The 22,057-nt window shown below is 34.7% G+C and overlaps 1 protein-coding gene across 3 annotated transcripts in view; it reads right to left on the bottom strand.

Moving 5' to 3' along the window:
* Positions 1-22,057, bottom strand: part of CHN1 (chimerin 1) — a 190,486-nt gene that overhangs the window by 71,760 nt on the left and 96,669 nt on the right. For 2 of the 3 annotated variants that reach the window (XM_039470008.2, XM_074399444.1), the window contains one exon: positions 4,812-5,100. In XM_039470008.2, coding sequence (XP_039325942.1) covers positions 4,812-5,100 — 289 coding nt within the window. Of the gene's footprint in view, positions 1-2,780; positions 2,805-4,811; positions 5,101-22,057 lie in introns of those variants that run through there. The other variant, XM_010351868.2, reaches the window with a different exon arrangement.

The following is a 22,057-nucleotide window of genomic DNA, read 5'->3' as shown; positions in this document are numbered from 1 at the left end:
TTGTAGTCTTCCTCCTAAATCACTAAACTGGCTTTTTTAATGCAAATCAATGACCCTGGGCACAACTGGCCATCTCTAAGAGCCTGTTCACCCTGGAACAACTGATCTTAACCTTGAACAAGCCACTTGGGCATGTAAATCTGGGGGAGAGTGAGAAGTGGATTTTAAAAGGCAAGGCTAAGAGGGAGAAGAACAAAAAGAGGGGCACAGCTTGAGCATGAACAAGGAACAACAAAAAAGTCCCAAAAGACTGGGGAGGCACAAAATCAAGAAATCAACTATTTTCCGCAAACTTCTTTGTGCCATGCACTTCTCTGGTATTGTTACTTTTATTCATGATTAAGTATCACCTTACTGCTGACTTCTACATTGAGACTACATGGATACAGATAACGGCCTATGTATATATTTCAAGCAAAGGAAAAACACTTAGAAGACTTGCTTTGTGAGAGACTAAGTCAATTAACAAAGCAGACTGACCATGCCCCTTTTGCTATTCCAGGGAACAAAGTCTCCTATCCTTTTGTGGAGGTATCCAAAGAATTCAAGTAGTTATGGCAGTTTTTGGCAAGGACTCATTACATTTCAATTCAAAATTTCACAAGGATTTTCGATACAATACGCAATCTGGTGATCCCAAAAGAATTCTTCAAAAATGAAACTTAAAGAAATTCCTTAAAAATAAATTAATATGGCTGGGCACAGTGGTTCACACTTGTAATCCCAGCACTTTGGGAGGTCAAGGTGGAAGGACCATGAGGTCAGGAGATCAAGACCATCATGCCAACATGATGGAACCCCTTCTCTGCTAAAAATACAAAAATTAGCTGGGTATAGTGGCACATGCCTGTAATCCCAACCGCTCGGGAGGCTGTGGCAGGAGAACTGCTTGAACCCAGGAGACAGAGATTGCAATAAGCTGAGATTGCGCCACTGCACTCCAGCCTGGTGACAGAGTGAGACTCTGTCTCAAAAATAAATAGATAGATAGATAGATAGATGCATAGATAGATAGATAGATAGATAGATAGATGGATATGACAATGTGTCAAGCATTGCATCCATTCTAAACTTAGAGGGGAAGAAAAAATACAAACACAGACACGCATAGGTTATTTAGTGTGCCAGAGTTCCATAAAACAAAAAAATTCATTTTGTACACCCTTGAGACCTCAGGCATCCTTACACGTGGGACAGGTTTAGATCTTAGACAACAAAATCCCAAAGTAAGGACATTCTGCCTAGATTCAGAGTTCTGGCTCACAGCATGGCTTCTGAAATGCAAATTATATCATTTGTTTGACAGTTTATATTATTAACAATTATATGAGACATTTTGAAAGCATGGTTTAGGGGAACTAATATTATATTTTTAAATGTAAAATTATCACAAAAACTATTGCATTCAGCCATTGGTCCAGTATCTGTTGAAGCAAACACACTGTATTCACTACTTGGAATATCAAACTATTCAAATACAGTTCCAAGATAAATAGAAAGAAGTAAACTAATAATAGTTGGGCTCTTGGCCAGTCTGGACTGCTAAATTAAGCCATTGTAGAAGGGTTTCTGGCTTCTCAACATGCTGCAATTTCATGATTAAATAGTTTAATCTATTTCAATGTTTTAAAACGTTTATTAAATTTGCAATTGATATTTCAAGCCGGGGAAGCAACTTAAACTGTTCATGAGAAAAATGACATAGCTATCACTTGGAAAAGATATTTTTCCCTCACAACAGGCTACCAGATCCTAGGGACAAGTAATAATCTTCAGAATTCACTCCTCATGGTAAAAACCTTCATGGCCATGAAATTATCCTGCCAGTCTTTCCCAAAAGCTCAGATGCACGACTTACATCCGTAGGACTGCAACAAACGAATAAAAACACTTGGAATTCTCCTTTTTCTATTTTAAAGCAAAGAAAGACTTTAAGAGATTACCTCGCTCAAAATTTCCCAAAGTGGGTTTCGTGAATCATTATTTATCAAAAATGTTCTTAATAATGGCAGGGTGATCAAATAACTATGAGCACACTCTTAGAGACCCATAATCATATTAGGTCATGAACAACACAGAGAAGGCCTATAGAAAGAATCAGACTTTTAAAAAAAATTCATTTTCATCAAACCTATTTGAGCACACAACCCTTTTGGCAGTATTTCTTAAAATCCTGTGAAATTAATGTTTTGTAGAAAACGCCTTATCTTATATGAAGAAACTGAAGTCCAGACTGGTTAGGTGATTGTCCCAAAGTCATACAATTAGTTGTAGGCTAAAAACAGACCTCACCTCTCAGGACCCTATCAGGTATTCCTTTTGGTACCTGGTATTCCTTTTGGTATTTATTTTTAAGGAATTTCTTTAACATTTAAGAAAATGGGAAGTAGACCATGAAAAGAACAATGCTGTCTTTCTTCTGCAATACCTATGCTCCTTAGAGGATCACAGGATAGAAAAACCACATCTTGGAGACTACCTAGTCCAAAGCCCTCCCATAAAGCTAGGGAAATACAGTCTTAGAAAAGTGAACCCGTTTGACCAAAATGACATACAAAATTCATTCTTGTAGTAGAACTAGAACATAGCTCTTAATTCTAACACTAATATCTTTCCATAACAGCATGTTAATTCCTGCAAAGCCAACACTTTTGGCCTTTGAGGTAAAGAATTCATGGACAAGAGGGGTTTTAGCTATTACGGGCCCATTAAATATGTATTAAACCATACTTGTGTTAATAGATACTTTAAATCAGTTAAACATGATTGTCTTTACTTACAAATGTCATCCATTGTGACAGGGAATCAATGTTTCAAGCTGTTGAACAGGTCATCAACCCTGTCCTGTTGGATGACACCTGTAAATAAAATAAATCTATTTTTGAGTGAGTAGATTTTAAGCCAGCTAGATTTAAGATGCATGCGGTTTAAAGAAAAAGAGTAATTTTTTAAATGATTCTTAATTATGTACTGCCACAGAGAGGTACTTCCCAGTGCCAGCGATTTCACTCTTAGTAGCTATCACTGTCCACCAGCACAAAAGAATCCAGGGAATTCAGTATAGAAAGTTGCTAGAATACACAAGGAATCATGACTCCTGGAGCTACAAGGGTCTTCTAGGTATCCACTTCAGCTTACTATCTCTGTGAAAATCACTTCCACTTTGATGGGGGGACAACCAAGGCCTGGTGAAGTTAAACGACTTGCCTAATGTTAAACAACTAAGTGTCTTTAGCTGAAGTCCATTGGTGTTGGAAAGCATGTATAGATTGCATTAGCAAAGGTTACCATTAGGCTAATCAACTTTGAAAGACTCACATGCACACATTTTTAAACATTTCACAAATGCTGACTTAGAATGTTCTAGCACATCTGCAAAGAACAGAATGTCAGTATTAGATATTCAAATACAAGCATTACTGAAAAATGCCATAGATGGAAAATAAACCAATAGTGAGAAAATGGGAAGTAGACCATGAAAAGAACAATATTAAATACAGCAGGCATTTAGGATTTTAAGTTCTGGCTACTTCCAAACAAGATTTGTGGTTCCTAGCAAATATGAATATATAAAAAACAATTTTTATACATTTTCTACAGTTTATAATTTTAAATGTTGGTTTCTCTGTAGCCACAAAATGCCAATGTTAAAATCTGCCAAAAACTAAAATTTGAGCTGGACACAAACTTTCTTTTCATTTTGTACCTAAATTCTCTTAAGGTAATGGGAAGTTATGTGAGGACGCTGCCTTGAGGTAAGATGGCTATTATATAATAACATTACTACCAAGCTTATATTGAGTGTCTACATGTGCCAAGTGCCAATGTAGCATTTTACACTAGCTATCTCACTCACTCCTCACAGCTACTTGACCATTATTATAATTTTACAAAAAGACAAAAGCACAAATTAGTTATTATAACTTGCACACAGATCTATTTGGTGATAGAATCCAAGCTCAAAACCTACTGCATTTCTTTGATTTAGCAATTGAAGATTCTTAAAAACATAAAAGTGAATTAACACAGTTCCAATTATAATATATAAGATGCCCCCCAACTACATGTCACACAATATAAAACATCAGGAAAACCTCCTACTTTTCTCTTGGGGGTAAGGAGGAGGCTGGGGACAATTTTCAAAAGTAAAATAATCTTAATGCCAAGAAGTTAAAACTTTTTATGTTGACCTGAAATATATCGCAATTAAAATATGACAACTAAAAAACTTAAATTGTCTTTTAAAATTAATTGTCTTTTATAATTCAAGGAAAGTAAATCTTCCTCATTCAATTACTTAACAGATTATAAAGAGATAAATCCTCTTCCTACTCAAGAATGATTAACTCCCAAAATGTGTGCATATACATACACATATATAAAATCATGCTAAGACCACAACTATTTATAAACTGAATTGTCTTTAAGGAAAACCAAAAAGTAATTTTGACAGATAATGCGACCCCCTCAATTACTTATGTAATAGTAGCTATCTTTTTTTGACTAGGAGTTATGCTTCTGTTATCAATACTCTGAACTGTTTTTTACTAGGGGCCATTTTTCCAACATATTTTTAAAATGGTAAAACTGATAAAATAGAAAACAACCAGGAGTATAAAAATATACCCGACATATTTTATTAGAACAAGAATTAGTTATATGCAAAGCTCAGCACCACAGAAACTAAACATTAAGAAAAATGCAGATACTTTCCAAAGCACTGTGGCGAAATCAATTTCTTCTGACAATAATGGCTTTCTTAAAAGAACCCCAAACAGAAAAAGATAAAGTGTGGTTTCATAGTAGCTTACCCTTTTCTCTGACACCCCATCCTGGCCTGTAGAATCTCTCTCATCATGTGTCTCTTTCAGGACTGGCATATGTTTTTTGTATGCTGGCTCTCTGTTTAAGGTTGTGTATCCTATGTGCTCATAAATTGGGTTTATCGTCATCTTGGCAATGTATTCTGCTGCCTTGGTTTCAATATAGAGAGTAATCAAGCCATCAGTCACCAGATCGTGGATGGACTCAAAGCGTTTCTCCCCAACAAAGTGCTTGCCATCGTAGTAGAGCCTGAAGTTTCTGGTTTGACTTCCAAATCTGCCTCAATGAAATGGGAAAGATGTTTTTAAGAAAAGTAAGCAACTGAATTCTTTCTGAAGAAAAAAAAAAAAAAACTATGCTTTGTTTTGTATGTGTCTTCTTTGTTTAAATAAGCTGTGGCTAATCTCTGAATTGTCTGGAATATATAAAATTAAACATTTGAACACAAAGAATGAATTTGCAATAACTAGGGACAACTAGTCAAAAACATGCCTACCCTAAAAGAAAGAATTTTTTGGTTTATCTTTTTAAACTATTTTATTATGCCTGTGGGAAAAATGAGAGAAAATAAAACTCACACCCTATTAAAACATAGTCAATATTCAATCGGTCAACTCCATAACAGATGGTATTTCTATACTAACATTTTTTCTTCAAGTTGATCAATAAGAATAGTCAATGTACTTTAGACCTCAGCAGTCATGTCTTTTAATAGGAAAGCTCCATTTAGGGCTAACCGGAATATGATGTCAGCAATCACTTACAGTAGAGCATGCCTCCTGAGTCATGCAGGGCAGGATGGCACAGAAACACACTTTTGCTACTTGTGGCCACAGGCCAAGTATTTACGATTTCCTTTTTAAACAGTCATTATTTTGTCTGCTGGTTAGGTCTGTACAAGAAATGTTTGCAATATATACGGCACAAAAGTCATAAGCTATCGGACTATAGAAATTCTGTTTTCAATTTTATGTTCTGATGATGTGTTCTAACAACTGAAGAATGGTTTACTTTTATGATAATTTCAGTTTTTTTCTTCCTGCAGCAAACCTCAGAAATGGATCCAATTTGGTGTGATTAACATCGGTGTCCTTGTAGAAATTCAAGGCAACAAGAGCTGCCAGTGTCATGGTCTCCTGAATGTAACCCCGAGTGAGACTAATTAAAAACTAAACAAGTCACAAAGTATATATTTAATTTCATTGTTAAAAATACACAGAACACGGATGAACTAAAATACTAAAATAAACACTGTTTAAGTAAAGTGTTAAATGGGACTACAACCTTGCTATAACAACAAAATTCTTCTGGTATAGGTTACATTCCAAATGGACAGGCATTAGAAACATCTTAATGTGGAAATAAAATAAGGAAAGAAAATAAAATATTTTTTTAAATAATGGCCAAAGGCATGTCTGTTTGTGTAGTTCAAATTAGACTTTAATAACAATTTTATCTAGAATCCAACGTACTATCCACATTGGCCCTTCTAACATATAATTTATCCATCCTTTAGCAACAACCAAATTTTGATCTACACTTAAGTGAACTATCCATATAATTACACTTTCCTGTTCTCCATTTTTCCCTAATATTAAAGACACATTTCTCCAAAGTAAATTTTTATTATAAAGCCTAAAAAATTAGGAAGGTGAAATTTCTACACCAAAGTTAAATATAAATTTTTTTCAGTTTAACATACTGTTTTCATAATTTCCTTTTTTCTAATATACATTATCTGCAATAAGGAAAGCAACTCCAAAGCTTTTATAAGACGCTGACAATGATAAACACACATAGCATTAAGCCCCTTTATATTTCAGTTGTATCAAAGACATTTCAATGAGGGCTCAGACCATTTTACTCCTGCTGGGACTTATGATTTTACAGTGGGCAGTTCCAAATTCAAGCAATGGTGTCAGTCATTTGGTACTCAATAGCCTTCTGAAATCTGAGAAGTATGGGGAGCACAAAGCATGAAGGGAAGATGGCGGCATTGGGAATGGTTTCATTGAAGGGTGGAAGTCTAGAGTTAACTTCCTACTTCTTTCCAATGGACACATCTAATTCATCCAAGAAGAGGCCTAGCTATCTAGCTATGCAAAAAAACCCTATTTGTCCTTTTCTCTTTCTCAACTAGTGACTTCAGGAGATCCTACCCACAATTTCCAATTCCTCCTCTGCCTGTACTTCAGTTCCAGGCTTCCAATCCAATCAAACTTTCAGTCTTAAGGAAGATGATCAGATAACTAAAATAACTTATAACATGGTTTGATTAAAACTTTGCCTCAAAGGGGAAAAAAAAAGAATTTCCATTTTGGAATTATAATTGATTTTTTTAAAGAAAAATTACATTATATTTTATTAAGAGAACTGCCAAGCCTTCCTGGCCTACCCTGAACTACTCTCTTACTTGGGAAGTTACCTAGGAACAGCACCACAGCACAGACTATCAGAGACTTCTCCACTTTCTTTATCTGAAAGGCATAATGTGCTTTGTGGGATCAGAAGAGGAAAAACAGGACAGAAAATCTTCGAGAAAGGTGGGAATGGATGTGTTTATTTTACATAAGAAGAGCCATAAAGGGGAAGATTCCAAATCTAAGGAAGAAGAAAGAATTCTTGAAGTTTACTGCTCACATATTGTCATTTATTCAACAAATAGTTAACAAAACACTTTACTGTCTTTACTGGTACTTTACTGTCAAGTATTAGGTGGTTCACAATAAAGTTCCTAGTCCTTCAGCAACCCCAATGGTAAAACATAAACATAAAACAGGTCAATACAAAGACACAAAATGCTACATTTTAAAAAGTTCACCTTCATATTATTTTAATAACTATGTATATAGAATCTTGCTCTTATGTAGAAAGATTCTGAAAAACCAATGAATCCGGCATCTCCCTCACACCGTAAAAACCAAGAAACTCGCTGCCTAGTAAGATCTCGGAGCACAACAGCTACGCTTACATAAGATCTCAGAGCTACTGCTTATGTCCAAGTATAAAAGCACGCTTGCAGTCTTCTCCTGCAGTCTTGAAATAGGGTTTGGGGAGGGGCAGGCAAATGTGGGTCCTGTATGTTTAAGAGAAAACCTTAGGCTTTGGCATCAGACAGTTGTAAGTTTAAATCCTGGATCTGCCACTTCCTAGCTGGGTGACTTTGGGAAAATCATTCGTCAGATTCTGCATCTAAAAAATAGGAATAACATCCTCCTACCCCAGATGGCTGTGAGGATTACATGAGGATATTCAAGTCAAAGCTAAATATATACAGTAGGCACGAATGGTAGTTCCCCCTCTTTTTCTCTGTTAGCTTAGGTCCCTGCAGAGAATGAGAGAATTAGTTACTAACACTAAAGTGAAACAGCAAAAATATTCAATAGATATGCATGGAAGATGGCTGAATAGGTAACTGGCAACACTGGCTGTACAGGAACATCTCTGCACTGATTTACTTTACAGTTAACGAGAGGCAAGGAGGAGCTCTTTGTGAAATTTTCTTCTGGATGTCTCTAAATAAGTTCATATTTACCACTTGGTTAAACAGAGTGGGAAGACAACAGAGTGCAAAGCAGGGAGGAGCAGCAAGCAAAGAAGGTCTACCCACTGTGTCCTGGGAATGAGGTCTCTGAGTTCAAAGGAGAAAGCTGAGAGAGTTACATATATTGAAAGCGGGACATATTAAGTGGACATGGTGACAACTGCTGAACTGTGGAATGCAGAGTACTGATTTGTAAAAAATGTTGATGCTAAATCATTTCCTTTGACTTTTATAGGACAATTTTCTTTTCATCTTTTCCTGTGTTTATTATCTGACCCTGCCCTTGCTTAATAGCTGTTCATTCCTTGGTGAACATACTTGAAGCTGAACAAATCTCACCTAGGTAGAGTTCAACAAGATGAAAATTTATTTTCTCCAAAGTGGTACTATAGTAAACAAATAGAAAATAAAGGCTTTTAACTGCTACTGTTGTACATAATACCGCTTTCTAGAAGGAACATCTTTTTCCAGTGATTCCAGGTTTTGGGTTTCCTGTTTTAAAAAGCTGTTTAATGCTGTGCCCAGATGCATTTAATGAATTTCAAATATATAATTCTAATGTCTTTTTAAAGTAAACAAAATCCTTAATATACCATCTTTCCTACTTTACAGCAAATGAATCATACTGACAAAAAATTCAGTCTAGAAGATAAAAATGATGAAAAAATATATAAAGAATAGCTTTTGGAATTTTACTTCACTTTTTACAAAACCAAGAATTAATTCTAATTTGAGGCCAAAGTGATTTGAAAGAATCTCCTCAAAGGAAAGCTCCAAGCTAACAGATGTTTTGTGTTAACAAACAGAAAACAAAACATATACAACACACTTGTCTAAGCTAACAATAAAATGTTAGAAATATTTCCAGAAACCAACATAGAAAAAGTTTTATTTATCATAAATATATATTTGTGTGTTGTTTACCAGAGTCAAAAAAGGTAATCTAATGGATATAAATACATTCATCCAACCATAAGATACTCTTGGAAGAAAAGTTAAAACAGAAATAAGAATATGATGATGCATTTAATTAAATACTAAAAAATAAATTTAGATGAATTCTATGAACTAAGGAAGGCTAAGGAAGAGACAGCATAATTATACAACATTAAAATGATCTACCATCTAATACTTTGTTAGGCTATGACTTTGTTTATCTTGCTATTAATTTTGGACTATGGGGAAAAGTATTAAATTATGTCAACTCATAATGATATTTCCTTGGCCAAATAAATCACTTTCAGTGAAGAAGAAATCCAATTTGCCTAACTAAACTTCTAAAGAAGCCATCTTCTGAGCAGTGGAACTGATATAGTTCTGGAAGGTGGAACTGATACAGAAAGATTAACTTGAAGTCTGTTTAAGAAGCAGAGGGCTATTTCCCCTGGCCTCCCCAATCCTGTCCCCATTGTTAGCCCTTCCCCACCATGGCAGAAGACTTAAGTTCTATTCTCTAGGCAGGATAAAATAGGGAGATTGTGAACTGAGGGAATACAAGCAGAGGTATCATTTTGAAAACTAAGTGAAAGTTTTAAATACCCAAAATTTAAATACTAAAGAAACAGATACTTCCATTTCTCTTCACCATGAAGTTATCAGAAGGCTTGTACCTTTCTTGATGGATGAAAGATTCCACTCTTGGAAATCTGATCAACTCAACTAAAAAGATTTAAGACTAGAGACCATCATACTATAACTGTCAGGCTACCTCCAAGATCTCAGAACTACCAGTCAGTTTTCTAGTGTCCCATAAGCTTAAGCATGATTAGTCAGCCAAGAATCTCTTGACATCAGAGGAAAACTCCTCTCATGAAAGACAAAGACTATCCAAAAGGAGCAAAGCAAGTTAGAGGAGACAAAATCATGCATGGGGATAAAAATATGTTCAAAAAACCCAAAATAAGATGTTTCCTGTTCCTAGTCTTGAATAGAACTTAGTCAAAAAAAATTAGAATGCTGTAAAAAGGGAAGAAATGTAGAATATATAGAAAAATAAGTAGAAAAAGGAATATAGCATAAATTTTAAAAAAAGAAAAAGTTGAGAAAAATTTTAAAGAACAAAAAGACAGAAAGATGAAAAAAAGGAGAGAAAAGAATTAAGATACAGAATCAATCCAGAAAGTCCAACATTTGTAGAAAGAGACAAAAGACAAAATGGAAGGGGAAGGAATCAAAGCGGTAACTCAAAAAATTTTTATTATAATGGAAGAACACACATTTATACAATGGATGAAAATAGAACTCACACCAAGCAATACTCTGTGCTCACAGAGTAGTCCAGTAATTGCAAATAAATCCTCAGACTGGCAAAATTTAACAAGCCTAACAATACTAAGCACCAGCAAGGATACAGAGTAGCTAACATAACTAGTCCCTGCTATACTGTTTAACACAGGGTTTTATATTATTTACTAAAGCTCAATATATACATATCCTACAATGTATTAAACCTACTCCTAGGTAATATCCTAGATAATATGTGTGATTATATGTACCAGCATATGTATACATCTGGCAGCAATGTCCATAAATGGCCAAACCTGGAAACCACATTAAGTATCCAGTAAAATAGAAAAGATTATGGGACATATACTGTGATCATTAATATTATGCATTTGAGGGATCGTATCACATAGTTTTTCCCTCTTGAAAACTGTTAATGGTTCAGACTTTAAACACAACTAGACAAGGATTTCGAACTATGGAAAAGCAATAAGCCCTATTTGTATTTGCTACTTAGTTTCTGAGGTTAATTAGCTTCTTGTCTCTAATGAAGATATTAGGCATCAGATATAATCAACTTATTAGACGAAAAAAAGAATTATCAACATAACAATAGTTACCACTTGTTGACTTTTAATGGCTAATAAGCAAAAGGCTTAAAATGTAATACAGAATGTATCTCTGTGTTTATTTTAATAATACTATCCAATATATTTAGAGCGTTATATCCTAGGCACAATGTATGTATTATCTCAAATAATCCCTCCAATGACTCTAGGAGGTATTATTCCATCCTTATTTTATAGATAAGGAAATGAAAACTTAGGGAGATAAAGTAACTTGCACAAAGTCAGACAAAAAATGTAAGAAACAGTTTGAATCCAGGACTGACTACAAAGGCATGTTCTGAATAATTGACCACCTATATTTATTTAAAATCACAGGGACAAAAAGATTACCAAAAGCTCCATAATTAGGCTATGTATCTTTTAGAGCAATGTAAAAAAGAAATAATGAATATCTGTCTACTTAAGAGATCCTAAAACAAGAGTGTTAACAGAATGAAAAATGGATTTCTGAAATTACTTATTTATGTAAAGAACTGTATCATAGAAAAGTGTTTTAACAATTTATTATTCAATGCAGTTCTACTAAATAAGCCAAGTATATGCCAACCCCTACACAAGGTTTAAGGAAGATAACAAGACTTCATTTCTGTCCTGGAGGACCTCAGTTCATTTTCAAAGACAGACAGATTTACAAAATTTACTATAGGTGGTACCTGCACTTAGGTATATTTATGGAACATGTGATGATCTTTTCAGAAAATAATAACTATACGATCAAAAGCACCAGGCAAAACCATATTCAATAGAAACTCAAATATAACCTTGCATATAGGTACAATCTCTAAAAATCAAAACACCTGAGTCATAAACAGATTTTTTTTTTTTAAGTGAACCTAAAAACCTGGCAGCAAACAGTTATTGGAACCGTTGGCAAAATTTTGAAAGTCCTAGCAGGAAAGGTCAGTCTGCAGCTTGGAGAATGACCACAATTGAGAGCATAAGCTGAGCCAAAAGCTACATGATTGTCTGAAATAAGAGCAGATGGGGAGCAAGAGGAGGGAGAAATACTCACTCAGAAGGATGACAAGAACCATAAGGCAGCTATTGTGGCCTGGGGATAACATAAAGCATTCACAGATCTGTTCTACTATGCTCAAGGAAGAAAGGGCAATATGGGGGTGCTGAGGGGAGACAAATCAAAAAAACATTCAGTGCATTTAGTAAGGTAAGCGTAATATATCAATACATCAAAATATCTTTATGAGAACTTCAGAAACCAGTTAAGAAATTGCAGTACTCCAGGTAAGTGAAAAGCCCAGAAGAAATGCACTGAAAGGTAAGAAGAGTCAGTTCACTTTATCCACAATAACTTCTTCCCCAAGCTGCCACAGCTCAGCTCTGCTTGCAGCTTTGGCGTGATGGGAGAGAGCAGTGGGGAGAAGAGTGGAACATGCATGCAACACTGGCTTTTCAGAGGGTTTTTTGAAGAATTGTTTTTTTCTCCTGCTTCAGAGCACTCAGAGCACTAATGGAACTGGTAATGTAAGGTTGGTTTGCAGCAGCAAAAGAGGTCCTATGGTGCCACAGAGAAGCCAATGCAGCTCAGTGTGAATCCACCAAAGGTGGGAGAGAAGAGTGTGGAGTGTGAATATGGTGTTCCAACTTTTCAGAGAGCCACTCAAGGGACTAATGTCTCACTTGATTCAGGGGAGAGTGGGGCAGCTTGCTGCTGTAGACCAAGAACCTGTAAAACTACCCACAGATACCAGAGGGAGCAAGAGATTAAAAGCTTCTGAAAAAGAAACCAGCAAATCTCTCTAACTGGGAAATTACACACAAAGCCCAGAGAAAATACATCCCCCCTAAAAGGTTTTAGAGGCCCCTAGAATCTCTACACAGGTTAATTGATAAAGGTTTTCTCCTCTATGAAACCAGTACATAAAGGCTAGAAAAGGTGGTTATTTTTTTCAAACACACTCAGCTAAAAATAAGAATGAACTCATAAAGCATATGAAGAAACAAGGAAATAGCACAATCAATGGAACAAAATAAATCTCATGATACCAAACCCAAAGAAATGGATATCTATGAAACATCAGAAAAAGAATTCAAAATAAATGTCTAAAAGAAACTCAATGATCTACAAGATAATACAGATAAGCAACTAAACAAAATCAAGCAAAAAATTTCATGACAAAATGAAATCAACAAAGACAAAGAAACTATAAAAAAGAAATGAATAAATTCTACAGAAGAATACAATAAATGAATTTTAAAAATTCATTAGAGGGGTTCAACAGCAGACTTTATAAAACAGAAGAAAGAATCAGCAAACTTAAAGACAGGTCATTTGAATTATCGACCCTGAAGAATAAAGAGGAAAATGAACTAAAAACTGTGAAGGAATCCTAAGGGACTTATCGAATACTATGAAGTGTATTAACATAGGTATTAGGGGAATTCCAGAGAGAGAAAAAGCAGCAGAGTTAATTTGAAGAAATAATATCCCAAGTCTGAGGAAAGGAAATAAAAATCCAAATTCAAGAAGCTTGAAGAATTCTAACCAGGATAAATAAATATGTTTGTATGTGTGTGTATGTATATAAATGAACTACACAAAAGAAAACAAGAAGGGAGTCAAAGTACATCAATAAAAAAAATCAATGAAACAATGGAGGCAACAAGAGAAGAAAGATAATAGCTATAAGATAAGAAGAAAACAATGAACAAAATGGCAATAGTAAGTCCTCCCCTATCTGTAATTAAACACAAATGGATTAAACTCTCCAGTTAAAAGACAGAGAGTGGCTGAATGAATATAAAAGCAAAATGCAACTATACACTGTCTCATCTTAGATGTAAAAATACATAGGCCAAGAGCAAAAGGGTGGACAAAGATATTCCATGCAGATGGTAACCAAAGGAAGGCAGGTGGCCATACTTGTATCAGAAAAAATAGACTTTTACTAAGTAAAAAATTGTTACAAGAGGCAAAGAAGGACATTATATGATGATAAAAGTGTCAATTCACCAGGAAGACACAGCACGTATAAATATAAGGATATAGGCCAGAATATACCAGAAGGGAAATGATACAGATGACTTAACACTTAAGCCTGTATAAATATAAGGATATAGGCACCTAGCCAGGTGCAGTACCATGTAACTGTAGTCCCAGCTACTCAAGAGGCTGAGGTAGAAGCATCATTTAAGCCCAGTGAAGTTCAAGACCAGCATGGGCAATGCAGCAAGACCATCTCAAAAAAGAAGAAATACACAGGTACCTATTAGAACACCCAAATATACAAAGCTAACATTGACAGGATTGAAAGGAGAAATACATAGTAACACAATAGTAGGAAATTTCAATACCCAACTTTAATAATGAATAGAAAAAACACATAGATAATCAACAAGGAATAGGAGCAATTATACCCCAACAGAGCCTAATAGGCACATACAGAACACTCCACCAAACAGTAGAAGAATGCACATTCTTCTCACATATACACAGAATATTCTCTAGGTTAGATCATGTGTTAGGCCTTAAAATAAGTCTTAAAAAATTTAAGAAGACTGAAGTCATACCAAGTATCTTTTCCAATCACAATGAAATGAAACTAGATATCAACAGTAGTAGAAAAACTAAAATATTAACAAGTATGTGGAAATTAAATAATATACTCTTGAAAAAACAATGGGCAAAAAAAAAAAAAAAGAAAAAACAATGGGTCAAAGAAGAAATCATAAGGAAAACTAGAAAATATCTTGAGACAAATGAAAATAAAAACACAACATACTTATGGGATGCAGCAAGAGCAGAACTAAGAGGCAGTTTACAATGGTAAATACCTACATTAAAAAAGAAAGATCTCAATCAGATAACTTTATATACCTCAAGGAACTGGTGGGGGGGAGGACCAATAAAACCCAAAATTAGCAAAAGGAAGGTAATAGCAATGATTAGAGCAAAAATAAACAAAATAGACACTAGAAAAAGAACAGAGGAGAAAAATTAATTAAACTATGAGTTTTTTAAAAAGACCAACAAAATTGATAAGCCATTAACTGAGAGTTCTTCCTCTAAGATCAGGAACAAGGCACGGATGGCCACTCTCACTACTTCTATTCAACCTAATATTAGAAGTTCTTGGCAGAGCAATTAGGCAAGGAAAAGAAATTAAAAGCATCCCAACTGCAAAAGAACAAGTAAAATATTTTCAAACTCATTTTATGATGCTAGCATTACTGTGATGCCAAAGCCAGACAAAGATTACTATAAGAAAACTATAGACCAATATGCTTGATGAATACTGAAACAAAAATCCTTAAGAAAAATATAGCAAAGACTCAAATAAATCAGTAGTGAAACAAGAAACATTACAATTGATGCCACAAAAATAAAAAGTATGAGAAATGACTATGGATAACTATATGTCAACAAACTAGATAACCTAAAAATGAATTAATTCACATAAACATATAACCTACACCAAGACTGAATCATAAAGAAACAGAAAATCTGAACAGACCTATAACTAGCAAGGAGATCAAATCAGTAATCAACAACCTCCCAATAAAGAAAAGACCAGGACCAGATGGCTTCAGTGAAAAACTCTACCAAACATTTAGAAAAGAATAACTGCCAATCCTCAAACTCTTCTAAAAACTTGAGCAGGTGTTATTATTTGAATGTTTGCATCCCCTGCAAAATTAATGTTGAAACTTAATCTCCAATGCAGTAGTAGTAAAAGGTAGGGCCTTTATGAAACAATCGGGTCATGAGGGCTCTTACTTTGTAAAGAAAATTAAAGCCTTTATAAAAGAGGTTTCACACAGGATTTGGCCCCTTTTCCTTTCTGTTCCTTTCACAACGTGAGAACACAGTGTTCAAATTGCCATCTTGGAAGCACAGTCTGGGCCCTCACCAGACACCAAGTGTGCTAACACCATGGTCTTAGATTTATCAGATGCCAATACTATGAGAAATAAATTTCAATTGTTTATATATTACCCAATCTGCTGTATTTTGTTACAGCAGCACAAACAAAGACAGGAAGGAATATTTTCAAACTCATTTTATGATGCTAGCATTACTGTGATGCCAAAGCCAGACAAAGATTACTATAAGAAAACTATAGACCAATATGCTTGATGAATATTGAAACAAAAATCCTTAACAACTTAGTGAACCAAATTAAATCGCACATTAAAAGAATTACACACAAAACATGATCAAGTGAAATTCATCCCTGGGATGAAAGAATGAGTCACCATATAAAATCAATAAATGTAATATACCACATGGACAAGAATGAAGGGCAAAAATCACAAGATCACCTCAAATGATGCAGAAAAAGTAGCTAATGAAATTCAGCACTCTTGCATGACTTTTTTGTTTTTTACAAAACCACCACTTAACAAACTAGGAATAGAAGGAAATTACCTCAGTATAACAAAGGTATAGATGAAAAGTCCTCACCTTTTATCAAATTTAATGCTGAAAACTAAGAGTTCTTCCTCTAAGATCAGGAACAAGGCATGGATGGCCACTCTCACTACTTCTATTCAACCTAGTATTAGAAGTTCTTGGCAGAGCAATTAGGCAAGGAAAAGAAATTAAAAGCATCCCAACTGCAAAAGAACAAATAAAATTATCTCTGTTCACAGATGACATCATCTTATATGTAGATAACCTTAAAGACCCACACAAGAAAACTATTAGAACCAATAAATGAATTTAGCAAAGCTGCAGGATACAAAAATCAACACTGAAAAATCAGCTATATTTCTACATAGTAACAATGAACAATCCAAAGAAAACAATTCCACTTACAAGAGCATCAAAAAGAATAAACTTAAGACAGAAAAGATCTGTATACTGAAAACTACAAAACATTACTGAAATTGAAGAAGACACAAGTAAATGAAAACACATTTATGTTTACAGGTTAGAATACTTAATATTGTTAAAATGTCCATACTATCCAAAGCAATCTATAGACTCAAAGCAATCCCTACTAAAACTTCAATAGAATTTTTGCAGAACTAGAAAAAGATCCTGAAATTCATATGAAATCACAAAAGACCACAAATGGCCCAAACGAGCTTGAGAAAGACAAACAAGGATGGTGGACTCAAATGTCCTCATTTCAAAGTATATAACAAAGCTACAGTAATCGAAACTGTATGGTTTTGGACACAGACCAATGAAAGAGAAAAGAGAGCCCAGATATAAACTCTCATGTGTATGGTCAAATGATCTTTAACAAGAGCACCAAGACTACACAACAGGAAAAGGATAGTCTCTTTAAAAAATAGTGTTGGGAAATCTATATATCTATATGCAAAAGAATCATCTGTATACCACGTACAAACATCAACTCAAAATGGATTAAAGACCTAAATGAAGACCTGAAACTATAGAACTCCTAGGAGAAAACATAGGGGAAAAATTTCATGACATTGGAATGGGTAATTTCTTGGATATGACACCAAAAGCACAAGTAACAAAAACAAACAAAAAAACAAAAAAAAACAGACAATGGCACTATAGCACAAAAAACTTCTGCACAGTGAAGGAAACAATCGACAGAGTGAAAAGATAACCTAAGGAATGGGAGGAAATATTTGTAAACCATATTATCAGATATGAGACTAATATCTAGAATATATAAAATATATTAAAAAAAACTCCTGTAACTCAATAACCAAAAAGTAGTAATAACCCAATTAAAAACTGGCCAAAGAAACAGACATTTCTCCAAGGAAGACACACAAATTACCAACAAGCATATGAAAAGATGTTCAACATCACTAATCATCAGGGAAATGCAAATCAAAACCATAATGAGCTATCATTTCATGCCTATTAAAATGGCCACTGCCAAAAAAACAGAAAATAACAAATATTGGTGAGGATGTAGAGAAAATGGAATGCCCATGTACGTTGGTGAGACTATAAAATGGTGAAAAACACTACGAAAAACAGTATGGAGGTTCCTCAAAAAATTAAAAATAGAACTATTACATGACCCAGCAATCCAACTTCCACATATCTATTCAAAAGGATGGAAAACAGGATCTCGAAGATACTTGCACACCCAAATTCACTGCAGCATTGTTCACGATAGCCAAGATGTAAAAGCAACCAAAACGTCCATGGATGGATAAGTGGATAAAGAAAATGTGGCACAGTAGTCTACCTTATCCATGGTTATGTTTTCCGTGGTTTCAGTTACCTATGGTCAAACACGGTCTGAAAATACTGAATGGAAAATCTCAGAAATAAATAATTCATATGTCTTATATTGTGTGCCATTCTGCATAGCATGAGGAAATCCTGCCCCTTCACTCTTTGTCTCTCCTAGGACATGAACTATTCCTTTATCCAGCATATCTATGTTATATAAGCTACCTACCCATTAGTCACTTAGTAGCTCATTATTAGCTGGAAAAAACATAGTACACACACACACACACACACACACACACACACACACACAGGGTTTAGTACTATCCACAGTTTCAGGCATCCACTGGGGTCTTGAATGTATACACTGCACATAAGAGAGGACTACTCTGTGTGTGTGTGTGTGTGTGTGTGTGTGTATTCCTCTGTGTGTGTGTGTGTATACACACACACACAATGAAGGATTATTCAGCTTTAAAAATCAAGGAAATCCTTTCATATGTTACAACATGGATGAACCATGAGGACATTAAGTGAAATTAGCCAATCATAAAAAGAATCTACTTATATAGATATCTAGAGTAGTCAAAATCATGCAAACAGAAAGTAGGATGGCGGCTGCTATGGAATAGGAGGAAGTGGGAAATGGGGAGTTGTTCAATGGGTATAGAGTTTCAGTCACACAAGAGAAAAAATTTCTGGAGACCTGTTGTACAACAATGTGCATAGAGTTAACAATACTGTAATTGCACTTAAAAATTGTTAAGTTAAAAAAATAAATAAGCAAGTTCAGAAGAAAGGGTATAGACTAAGAGAACCAAAAGGACAATCCATTGAGACAAATTAATAGCTGCCCTTCCCTCTGTAAATCAAAACACATGTCTCTACACAAGAGAAGAGAAGTCATTACCCTTAATCCAAATACTGAATGGGCCATCTGAAAAATTATGCTATTCATGGTAAAGTAGGTTTCTGAAATCTCAATGCCTTCAGATTCTATTATAAGTATTAACTATATATACGAAAAGTTTCCATTTTCTCCTCAGCTGAACTCACAAAAAATTGTTCACAGAGGAGAGCTGAAGGTTTTTCAACAGTTTCAGTGAGCAGAGGAGAGAAGTGAATGTGATTAAAATCAAGACATTGAAACATTTCTGATAAAAGAGGAAAATGACTTCGGACCAATTAATTAAGAACACACAAAACACCTATACTGAACTCTAAATCCAAATCTGTGTAGCTTAGGTGACATTTATAAAGTTCTTACTAGTTTCAGGCTTCAATTGTTTTAATTATAAATGTTGGAAAATGAGAAGTCACAAAGGCCAAATCTAAAATTTAAAAAAAAAGTACTCCTTTATATATGAGATCTATACATGTTCATTAGAAGCACCAGTATAGTATAAAGAGCTGATTTGTACTCCTGAGATAGAACTGGATACTGTTATGTAACTCATTAACTTCGCTGTGTATTAGATATGCTAAAGATGAAACTTATAAAAGAGAAAACACAAGCTTCTTTGCTTCACATCTTTATCTGTATTCTCCTCCCTCTTCTTAATCAGGTTCCTATTTTATTTCATACCATTTTCAAGGTATGTTACCAGCCTGTCACTTCTTCCTAAGCTTTGTTAATTTCTTAAAAACTAAATACAATTAAATGACGGTTGTCTAAAAAGCATATGGTGACATTTGGCTGGGATAGAGAGGACATTGTAATTATGTAGGTTAACTATATGAATTAATATATATCTTTCAATAAAAGTATTTTAGTAACCAATACATGTAGCTGTGCTGAAAATTATGATATCAGTCCAACTCATAGTTTGTCATATCATGCTTTTATACAATTTTAAGAAAGACATGCAGACAGGACTACACAGAAGCTCACATTTTGCATATATCGTTTTCATCCTCTTAATCTGCAAAGTAAATGAGTAAATTGGGATAATGACTACATTAAAAGTTTAACCTTCAACGGTTATGAGTGTTGGTGTTTCCAGTTTCCCTGTTTCCAACACCACTGTACTTAATTCTGTTTATCAACAAATCTTCAAAATCCATATATGTTGGTTAATGTATATCACCAACCATATATATAAAATATACATCTATTATCTAATGATATAAATTACCTTCATATCTACACTCTAAATGTAGTATCAACATTCAAATCATATACATAATTTAGTGAAATGCCTTAAAAATAAATGTGAAAAAAGTAAAGAGAGGAGGGAAGCAAGGAAAGAAAGGGATTTCTCTTTCCATATTCTATTGATACATTCTGGTAAATGCTAAAATTAGTGTATTCCAAAATCTGTGTGTTCTGGCAAAATTTGGGCATAAAATGCTGGATAATCATTTGTAAACTTGTGCTCTTTCTTATTCAAAATGGATGTTTCAGTTTCTGAAATTTACTGATTAAAGGCTGAAAATATGATTATTCCTGAATTAAGCAATATCTTAATCATTTTGTATACTTACTGAATTTTCATTGTCTGGCACATTATAATGCAAAAGAAATGCATTTCCTCTTTTGTATTTTGGCAGGGCAGAGGCCTGTCCTTGAATGGCTGGCAGCATAAATGACAAAAGATCAACATTTGCCGTAAGATCATAACAGAATTACCAACAGAGAAAATAAATCTCTGTGCTTGTGTGTGTTATATATATATATACACACATATATAAACACATATATTTTCAGATATGTTTTAGACATGTTAGTTCTATTGGTAGGATAGTAAAAAAAAAAAATCAAAATACTCCAAAGTTTAGTTCCATGTAATAAAGTATTCCCCTACTCCTACAGCAGTTCAAAAAAGCAGTGTAGAGTTTCATCAGCCCATCTAGTGGCTAGTTATGCTACCTATATATGTTTGTACCTTTATTTTGAAAACAAGCAAACTCATAACTTGACAGAAAACACAGAAATAAATGTAATGAAACTGAAAGCTGGCTAAACAAGACAGTTCAGACAACATAGAAAGAATAGCTTCCTTAGAACTGATTCACAATCTATTGTCTTCTGGGACAGTTAATTAAAAAAAAAAGGCACGTGGTGAAAAAAGGGGGCAGGGAGAAGGAAAGAATCCACTTAAAGTATTTCCCCAAATGAATGACCTGCTCCTAAATCTGACAGAAATCTCTCTTTTATTTCTGCTGCAGAGACTGCTGATAGCCTCCCCAAATCCATTTTTCTCTTTCTCCTCAGTGATAGAAACTTGGTTTTCAGGTGTGAACATGGCTCCTAGACTAATGACTACATTTCTCAGCTTCTCTTACCTTGCTGGTACGAGTGGCAAATGAAGTGGTATCTTCACTGCTCTGCTGCCTCATTAGCTGAATGTGCACATAAAACGTGGTGCTCTGTAGCTACCATGAGATAAACTTGGGTGCCGCACACAGGAAAAGCAATAAAATGGAATTAGTTTGGGCCTCTCAACTTGTGGAGAGCCACACCAGCCTTGAAGTCACTCCCAATCCTTTGAACATGGGAGAACAATAAGTATTCTGGAAAAGAAATTTTCACTTCTGGCTGGGTGCAGTGGCTCACACCTGTAATCCCAGCACTTTGGGAGGCTGAGGCGGGCAGATCATGAAGTCAGGAGATCAAGACCATCCCAGCCAACATGGTGAAACCCCGTCTCTAAAAAAAAAAAAAATTAGCTGGGCGTGGTGGCACGTGCCTGTAGTCCCAGCTAC

This window comes from Saimiri boliviensis, chromosome 5 (assembly GCF_048565385.1).
Source record: "Saimiri boliviensis isolate mSaiBol1 chromosome 5, mSaiBol1.pri, whole genome shotgun sequence".
NCBI lineage: Eukaryota > Metazoa > Chordata > Mammalia > Primates > Cebidae > Saimiri > Saimiri boliviensis.
This window is presented reverse-complemented; position numbering and strand designations above follow the sequence as displayed.